The sequence below is a fragment of the Siphateles boraxobius genome, unplaced genomic scaffold, assembly GCF_051911475.1.
Source record: "Siphateles boraxobius isolate OS27281-9 unplaced genomic scaffold, OSU_SipBor_1 13, whole genome shotgun sequence".
Classification (NCBI taxonomy): domain Eukaryota; kingdom Metazoa; phylum Chordata; class Actinopteri; order Cypriniformes; family Leuciscidae; genus Siphateles; species Siphateles boraxobius.
In genome coordinates, this window is record NW_027508733.1 from 15,759,763 (window position 1) to 15,769,990 (window position 10,228).

At 35.1% G+C, this 10,228-nt stretch overlaps 1 protein-coding gene across 2 annotated transcripts in view; it reads right to left on the reverse strand.

Moving 5' to 3' along the window:
* Positions 1-8,597, reverse strand: part of tspan7 (tetraspanin 7) — a 36,234-nt gene extending 27,637 nt beyond the window's left edge. The window contains exon 1 of one of the 2 annotated variants that reach the window (XR_013203304.1): positions 8,257-8,597. Coding sequence is in view for 1 of the 2 variants with exons in the window: in XM_077226092.1 (XP_077082207.1) it covers positions 8,257-8,337 (81 nt within the window). In the remaining variant the exon portion in view is untranslated. The remainder of the gene's footprint in view (positions 1-8,256) is intronic. The other variant, XM_077226092.1, reaches the window with a different exon arrangement.
* Positions 8,598-10,228: the final 1,631 nt, after the last annotated feature.

Below are 10,228 nucleotides of genomic sequence, written 5' to 3' on the forward strand. Positions count from 1 at the left end.
TCTGATCGGTCAGACGGCCCAGTCTGTTGTGATTGGTCTTCTCTGCTCTGCTCGGTCAGACGGCCCAGTCTGTTGTGATTGGTCTTCTCTGCTCTGATCGGTCAGACGGCCCAGTCTGTTGTGATTGATCTTCTCTGCTCTGATCGGTCAGACGGCCCAGTCTGTTGTGATTGGTCTTCTCTGCTCTGATCGGTCAGACGGCCCAGTCTGTTGTGATTGGTCTTCTCTGCTCTGATCGGTCAGACGGCCCAGTCTGTTGTGATTGGTCTTCTCTGCTCTGATCGGTCAGACGGCCCAGTCTGTTGTGATTGGTCTTCTCTGCTCTGATCGGTCAGACGGCCCAGTCTGTTGTTATTGGTCTTCTCTGTTCTGATTGGTCAAATGGCCCAGTCTGTTATGATTGGTCTACTCTGCTCTGATTGGTCAGACGGCCCAGTCTGTTGTGATTGGTCTTCTCTGTTCTGATTGGTCAGACAGACAAGTCTGTCGTGATTGGTCTACCGATTACAGGTGTGTTGGAAAACAAACGCCCATTATCATATCTGAATTTCAGCTCCGGATCTTTCTCAGCACTTGATACACTGTGATACACAGTAACGATGGTGTCGGTTTTACCAAATCAATTCAAGCATGAGTCCTCATCCTTTTTAAGTGCATGCAAAGTGGATTGGCAGTGCAGAAAAAGTTTCTTCTCGACATATTGACAACACGAATAAAACTCTTCCAGTCTCAGCTACAACTACAGTGTTAAGGGTCAAAGTAGACGTTGTTCGCGGGCAGTCGACGAAGACCATAGACTGGCATTGTGCAAATGTGTTACAAATCTACTTAGTTTCGTGCAGGAAGACTGGAATTACTGTGACTCGTTTCAGGGAGTTCAGAATCTTTACATTTGACATTTGATTTTCCACTTCACAAAAAAAACAAGCTTTATTTTAAACTCACAATTATTTCAATATTGCTTTCGCAAAATAGTTTTTTTGGTTTCACTCTGAGTTGGAAACAGATGTCCAATAAGTTCATTGGACAGTCTTAAGACAAAATGTCACTTTAAAGCCCAGGTACAATGTGAGCGCAAAGAGAACTGGAATTTTATTTAGTTAATTCACATTTTGGTGAAAGGTGTACATTTGGCAAATATTATAAATAAAAACATGGCCAGAACGGGACATAATTTGCTAAAAATATAAGTTATTAAATGTTTATCAATTCAGAGTTCAAATCCCAATGTTTGTCAAAATAATACGATTTTCTTTAGACCAGACTGTTCTGCTTTAAGCACTTAACACAAGTTTGTTTTCCTTCAGATTTGACAGTGAAGTTGGATCTGAATAAATCTGAATAAAGTGGTTTGATCACTCCACCTCTGCATTCCAGAGGGAACGATAACACTGAAAAGAAAACACAAGACAAAATATTAACAAGCTTAAGGAGAAACAAACAGAACATCAGCGCTAAGCGTCGACGCTTAAGAGGACAGAATATATCAGCAGCACTGAAGTATTCAGCAACGCTCTCATTTCCATAATAACACCAAAGGCCACTGGGTAAACTGGACCAGATGCGTTTTTAATTGTCTGTTTGTAATGAACAGACCTGCCAATGTTAATAACGCTGGCTAAGAGCAAAATAACTCAAGATAAGGGCAACTCAAGAATCACCAAATGGCACCAATTATACTTGTTGATCAAATAAGTCCAATAGCACCCTTTAATTACCATAGTAATAATTAAGAACTGACAGTATAATTTCCTTTCTGACAGAAAAAAGGTGACGATATACTGTATTTGAACCCAAATGTGTTCAAAACTAATTAATACTTGAAGGTGGATGCTGCACATTGGTGGTGGTTGAGGAGATTTCCCCATTCTATGTAAAGTACCCAGAAAAGTGCTATATAAAATGTAACGAATTATTATTATTAATTAATACAAATTATTGTAAATCTTTGATTTGAATAGCCCTGTCCATTAAATTGCAAAACAACATTAAAGGGGACCTATTACGCCCTTCTTTACAAGATGTCATAAAACTCTCAGGTGTCCCCAAAATGTGTCTGTGAAGTTTTAGTTCAAAATACCCCACCGAAATGTTTTATATAATGCCCAAAGTGCCCCTTTTTGGGTGGAAGCAAAAACACACTGTTTACATGTGTGTATCTTTAAATGCAAATGAGCTGTTTCCCCCTCACAGTTACCAGAAGAGGGCGGAGCCTCTACAGTTCAATAACAATGTTACAGTTAGCTTAAAATTTGCTACGCTATACTAGACTTGTTTCATATAGTGTAGCTACCGTTATTGGACAGTATTTGTTTTAATGTCTGATTATCAACAAAAAGTATAATTTAATGTACTTTAAACATTTGCTAAATGTTAGCTTTTCTTTGAGTTTCTTATCTTTATTTGTTTTGTAAAAATAAGAACCACAATAACAACATTACCGTTAGCGAAGAAACTCCACCATGAAATACTAGCATTTTTTATGTCTACCATTATAAACAAGGAGCTATTTTTTTTACTGTACATTAAATATTTGCAAAGTTTTTATCTTTATTTATTTTGTAACTCTATATAGTAACATAATGACAATGCAATGCAATTAGTACTGCAATGCAGAATACACCAAGAAACTGAGTTTCAGATTTCCAAGAGTTTCAAATGTAACAGTAGTACTACTTCAAACATTGTCCTATTTCTTAGTAAATTTGAAAATACGACTTCTGTGGCATAAGTTTCTTTTATAACATCACAATGCTTTTCTATCTCAAAAAGTTTTATTTGATCTTCAAGCTTGCTAACGCTAACTCTAAACATTGCTGCTGTACGATTTTGTGATTTTTTGATGATGCACATTCTGAATATTGCAAAAAGCAATATTCTTATCCTCCAGTGATGACAGTTTTTCATTACATTATTGACATACAACGACAGAAGATCATTTCTAGACTTTAAATACAAGCCGAGCTGTTTCTTCGATTTTTAGGTGTTTAAATTACTTGTCCGTCTATATTTCACTAAGCAAAACGTGGCACTTCGGTTCCCAGGAGAGAGTTTAGTGAGAACATGATTCCCATCGCTCACTGTGATGTTCTAGACAGCTATTTCAAAATGCTGAGAACTCTGTGATCACACATAGACACATGCCATTCTAGGTGTGTATCAGTTACACACACATGGTCACATCCCGAGCTGACGCAATCTACAGAACATTACATGCTTAATCAATCATATTGACCCATCGGGTGTTTCACAGACAAACGCACACAGGCGAAAGGTGGTATTAGGTGTTGACTTACAACCAAAGCTTTAATAATGTCGACTGCATTGAAATATGAACCGAACGGATGTACTGCAATCCTGATGCTAATTTCAGCTCTGGAGATCCAGATTTCTTTCATGGGGAACATGAAAGTGTTCACACCAAAGATTAGAAACAGTTCAAAGAACAAAAACAAATGCATTTTATGCAGAGCATCATCTATGTGTAAAAAAAAAAAAAAAATCCAAATGTTCCAAAAAAGTGGTAACTGGTTAATGATGATCTTATTCTTTCAATTTTGTCAAATTATATGTGTTAAACATTAGTTACAAACAATTCTTTTATTTAATTCTAAATTATTATTTTTATACAAAACTTAAACATAGTTTCCGGAGAGAAAAACGTTTGTTCGAATCAAAGTACAATTATGATGAACCATTTCTCAATGGATATCGATTTATTGTGGGTCCCATTTTTTTATTAACATAATTTCTTTGTCTAAATTGATTTGTCTCTCATGCACCATGAAATAGCAGTAAAAAGATTTTGTTTGCTGTAAGTCTACAGAAAATACAGTTTAAAGCAAAATTTGTTGTTAATTTCCCACAACAAAAATCACAGTAACACTTTATTTTAACAGTGTCATTGTTACACGTTACATGTAGTTACTAATAACTATAAATTATGTATAATTACATGTAAATAACCCTGAACCAAACCCCAGTCCTAACCCTAACCCTAAGTACATGTAGTTAATTATTATTACTCTTATACTCTTATTAATATATAATTACACTGGAATATTGACACCATAAAATAAAGTGTAACCAAAATCTCTTTGGTTCTGATACCAACTCCACATATTAATTATAAACGGCATATTTAACAGAAATACTTAGAGTTAGCCAAATAACTACCGTTAACTGCCTAAGCCGAAGCCATGTGATGCCAAAACCCTCCCTGTAAAAAAATGTGTTGTTTCAACTTAAAAAAGTAAGTGTTCATGCTGCCTTTAAATTTTAAGTCAAATTGAAATGTGAAGTTGTACTAAGTTACAAGTTATGTTATTTGAGTTTACTAAAGTTAAAATTTTAAGGCAGTATGAACACTTATTTTTTAAGTTGAAACAACAGAGTTCCAACGTGTAATTATGAGTTTGACAATATATTTTTTTACTAGTCGGAAACTAGTAATTAAGTTAATTCCAACACTACGTGAACGCAACATAACAATCAAACATGTTATGATTAGCTGTGTCACTTTACAGCATTTTTGCTTTCAATGAGGACAGAAAAATGACTTGTCACTGGAAACGTGTAGCTTGAGTCGGTTTAACTCAAGGTGTAAGATTATCTCCTCAAATAGAGGCATGTCAACATGTGAAATACAATCTAAACTGGACGGGTGTGAAACGCACTAGTTGTTTCGTTCAAAGCAACAGGCGATGTGTCATCTGTCTTGTCCCAGGCCTGTCGGTCTGTTTCCATCTGCCTCTGGGAGAACAGAGGGTGCGAATGTGTTTGTGAGGGTCGACAGCAGGACACACAGAGCTCCGTCTGTCTTGCGTTCATCGAACAGAATGACCCCAACAGGCCCAGAACAGCTGACAGGAAGACCGGAGAAATGACACTGACTCGATTTTCATTCGTCACTCACTCTCTCTCTATCTAATTTCTGCCTCTATTTTCACATCTCGCTTCAGTTACGCCCCCGTTTGCTTGCTCGGTCAGTTTCAAAGCTCATTTGTAACTTGTGCTTAGCTGTTCTGCAAGCGTTCGGTGATGTTAATAGGGCAGAAACCATTTACAAGTGTCCTTATGAATGGCATAATGTCCATAACCACATTAACATTATTTGAAAGAATGAAAAAAAAAATGCTGATAAAATTTACACATTAAATGAACTACAAGTTGCTTTGGATAAAAGTATGTCATGTAAAAGTATGGTGAAATTCGCTTTACTTTCACCTGATTCGTCTCTATTATATTATCCAAATTGAGCTTGAATGCACATGCTATATGCTACAAAATTGTGCATATATTTTAAAAATGCACATAAAAAAACGTATGGATAATTTTTCATCCGATAAGAAGACGATATATAAACTGCGATGGAAACACATACCAAATTAATCCCTCAATGCGTAACTAAATCTCAGGTTGCTTTGAGTCAACAGAGGACGTGATTGGATAACTGGACTAACCAGCGGACCAATCACATCCCACAGCATCCTAAATGTTGGTTTGGTCGCTCTAAAATGCCTGAGCCAAAGTTTGTCATCAAAATGGTTTGGTATAACGACCTTCCAGATGTGTCGCACATGATTGCATTCTCAAACATAGATAACAAAGATAACATAACAGCGTTTACTGCGTTTCGCCCGCGCGAGACGCAAGTCATATATGATGTAGGAAGAAAGAGCCACAGTTTCTTCCCTGATTGCTGCAACTTCCATTAATATTACAGATATTTTGCGCCAATTTTCTCAGCAAGTGACGATTTTGTTCTCTTGGATGGAAATGGTGCTTGATTCGCAAATGTTTTATGCGATATTCCAATTTTGAGTTTGGGATATCTATAAACATAGCTAATTACTTAAAAACAATAAACTATTTCAGTGTCTTTACCACAGATATAAACTGGATTTTGAGTGGTTTGATAAATAAGACAAAGGCGTGCCCTGAAATACTACTAGCGAAAGTGCGGAATTGTTATGCGAATTCAGCCCTATCAGTTTGATTCTTGATTAAATGTGTTGTCTACTCTGAGATCTACAGTGGAATTACGCTGCGTTATGGTCCAATTGGCCTGGATTTGGGTCAGGCACCAGATTACTGCCGAGTGGGATTACAGACAGACAGAGAGCTAAACAGCCGCTTGTTGGTGGCGAATTTGCCACACGGCATTACTGAAGCTCCAGTGAGCACAGACGGAAATGTGATGGAGACAGTTACCTACTAACACAAACTCAAGAGTGTTGACCTACATGAGATCTGAAGAAACACAGCTTCAGTGCAATCAGATGCACACAGAGCGCAATGTGTCCATTTAAACCGTTCATTCACTGCAATTTCCCATCATGCATCATTATTGTCTGAATACATGAGAGATGCCATTAAAATGAGTAATTCAAAGTTATTTTATTTTACAACTATGAGCATTGTAAAGGGATAGTTCACCCAAAAATGAAAATTCTGTCATCATTTACGTTGTTCCAAACCTGTATGAGTTTCTTTCCTCTGTTGAACTAAAAAGAATATATTTTGAAGAATGTTGATAGCCATTGACTTCCATAGTAGGAATATGTCTGCCGTCAACTGTCTGGTTATCAACATTCTAAAAAAATCTCTTCTTTTGTGTTCAGCAGATGACAGAAACTCATACAGGTTTGGAACAACTTGAGGGTGAGTAAATGATGACAGAATTTTCATTTTTGGGTGAACTATCCCTTTAATAACTTGAACATATTGCAAAAGACAGAGTCAAAGCATGACAATCAGTTTCTGCAAAATTCCCTCAGGTAATCATCAAATATTTAGATCAGTTTTTCAATTCCTAAACGTTCACATTTCTTGCATATTTGGTTATTTTTTTGTACCACATCATATAACTTTTATATTGGCATCTGATGTCCAGTTGGTTTGCAAATGAATCATGTCAATTTTGAGTAATTCATCATTTACTAGTAAATCGGAATTATTTGGCCAATTTCTCAATTTAGTTTTTGATAAAATGGTGTCGTAGAACATTTATCTAATTCTTAACGAATAATTTCTTCAGGCTACAAAACTATTAAGAAAACGCTTAAGAATATCTTGCATTAGTCATTAGCAAACATTATGTAATGCTAAACAGACTCAACATACACTAAAATACGTATATATTCAAATATATACATCAAAGTTTCTAGTCCCAGCCTTAGTGTGTTCACATTTCACTGGATTCTCCAGGATTGCTAGCATTAAATGTTTGAAAGTTAGTCTAATGTATTTTTAATAATGTATTTCACATTCGTTCCGTTACAAAAAAAACTAAACAAACTCTGGTTGGTCGCTTCACATGTCAGTCTCTTCCTTTCTAAAAGGACATTTTTTGGCCAGATTAAGCTGAAAGGTTGGACCAGACTTCGTGTATATATCTCAAACTATGTTCTTTTACACGATAATGTTTGTTAATAACTTATTACTAAGTTATATAACACTGAAAACATCAAACTGAATGGTGGTTGAATCAGTCATCACACACACATCTATACGGGGCGGTGCCATGATGCCACAATTAACCGCTACTCACAGACAGAAAGCATCATGTACATCTATGAGGATGAGGAGGCTGAGGTTTGCTTCATACTCTTATGACAGAGAGATGAAGGTGACTGCAACCCTAATAAACCTGTTAAATTGGACATTAATATTCAATTCATAATTTAAAATTTGAATTAAAATTCAATTCATGATCAATCATATTCAGCATATGACCATATTTGGTCATTAATATTAAAATTATAATGAATAATTTACATGATATCCTCATATTTGAACATTAATAGTCAATTAATAATTCGGAATGCTGTGTATGTGTCCATTTTTGGGCATTAATATTCAGCTCATAAGGAATAATGTGGTGCAAATGTCCATATTTGAACATTAATATTAATTCAATATGAATAACGTCCAACATCATCATGCACATATAATTTTTCGTCTTAAAAACCGATTAAAGCAAGCGATTGTATATTGTTTTTCATCACTGGCATTAAAATAGAACATGTTTATCTTATTCTTGAACAGAATCAATGATATTTACACAATAATCATATTTGTGTTTCTAATGGCCTCAGAGGGGTCCAGCCCTGCCATGATGGAGATGCACTTGTTTTGCAGTGGCGCAATAATGCAACAAACGACTTATTATGGTAATAAATCAATTCAAATGCTTCATAACACGCTGTGGAAGTATTAAACGCTGAAAAACGCTAATGAATGAGGGTCACTCACCCAGAACACGAAGGAATAGACGATGAGGAGCGTTTTGAGGCAGGTTATGACTGGTTTGGTCTCCATTCTCCTTGATGCCATGAGCGCAGTGGGTTTGTGCTGCTGTGATTCTCGGCTGCCTCTGCGCTCCAGTCACTCTAGATCCGCCTGGCCAATCAGAGGGCGAGATACCCCGCAAAGGTCCCGCCTCACTTCAACAGGCCAATCAGAGGGAGCGAAGGTGACGTTCAATCCCCGCCCTAGAGACGCGACGCCCTCTGCTGGACGTCACATGACAGTCACGACAGTTGCGCTAAAGGTGAGGAAGGTGCCTTTGCGTCATTGAAACCATAGACATCATTTAGATTGAAACAGTTAGACGGTGGGCCGAGGGGAGGTTTCGTGTTTTCAGACGATATGTGGTGATGGATAAAGTGATGCAAAAAATATTTTCATTTCATTGACTGTCCTATATTGGTTTTACTAGTGTTCAATAACTTAATAACTTATAAAGTGTAATTTTAAGCATTTTATGCAAACATCGAAAATAAATAAATAAACATTTTATTTTAATAAATAAAATAAAGGATTAATTATTAACTAAGTAAAAAATGTACTGTATATAATTAGTATTTATTTAATTTAAAAAAGTCATTCTGTCTGTCCTTGTTTAACTTTAAAAAATTTTTTTTTAATATAGACATTGTAGGCTTTGGAAACTAGAAAAGCTCTCATAATATAAAGCTTGATGTCAATAAAATAAAATTTCTTAGTGTATTTTATTTGTATTTATTTATATGAATTAGTATTTCTTCATATTTTTTCTGTCTTTCCTTGCTTGACTTCGCTTATAGGCTTAAAGAAAATAATAAAGCTGTCAGTTTTCTGATGATAATCTGTAAAAATGTAGGCCTATTATATCACAAAAAATATTATATTTAAGCAACAATATTTTAAATATTTTACAAAATGTATATTGAATAGTATTTGGAAACATATAAAATCTAAAATAAATAAAGTAAAATATCAAATATATTTATTCTATAAAATGTATTATATAGAAATAACATTTTAGTCTATAATTAGTATATTTAATTTACCATATTTATTTTAATTATTTGTTATAATGATATTTAGGCTTATTATAAAAATTGCAGTAGGTTTATTGAAATTGTATAAAGCGCTCATAATATGTAAATATTAAATGAAATGCATACAATGAAATAAATACAGAAGTATTGAAAACTAATAAAGCTTTGAATTAGTTTTATTTTATTTATTTATGATAATCTGAAATATATAAGAAAATCACAAAAATGTGTTTGGGTCTAAGATATTTTACAAAAAGATAGGCTACTATGGAAAATGCATTGTTGTTTAACTTAAAAAAGTAAGTTACCTGGTTGCCTTAACATTTTAAATTCATTGAAACTAAAATTCGAGTTAGTACAATGGAGACTGGTTTATTAAATACAAACTCAAAATATTATCTTATCTGAATCCATGAAGTTGTTTTGACAAAAGAAAAAAGTTATGATAAATCATGAAAATTTTTATTTTACAGTGTTTACAACCATATCAAATCTATATTCACTATCAAAATTATAATTAAAACCTTAATACGGATTATTATGGCCCCAAATTATAATTGTCCCATTTAGAAAAATGTCTCATTTTAGATCAGAAGAGTTTAAAATTACGTACCTTGGTTTAGATAAGATTAGGCCTATTAATTCTAAGTCAGCTTCTCTCATGTGATCTTTCAGCCTGGTGTGAAATAGGTTCACAGTTCGGCTTCAGATTCAGCACACAGCCCTGCTATATTTGGCACTCCAAATTTGCAACCTATCGAGAAGCCAGTCGAGCGAGATTAGACTCTCAGCAATTACAGTTCACAGCAGTCAGAGCCACGGACGGGGACGAGCAGAGCACGTCATGCTCGAGTCCGCGTGCGAAGACGTGACGCGACCCCGGTATTAACAAACACCCTAAA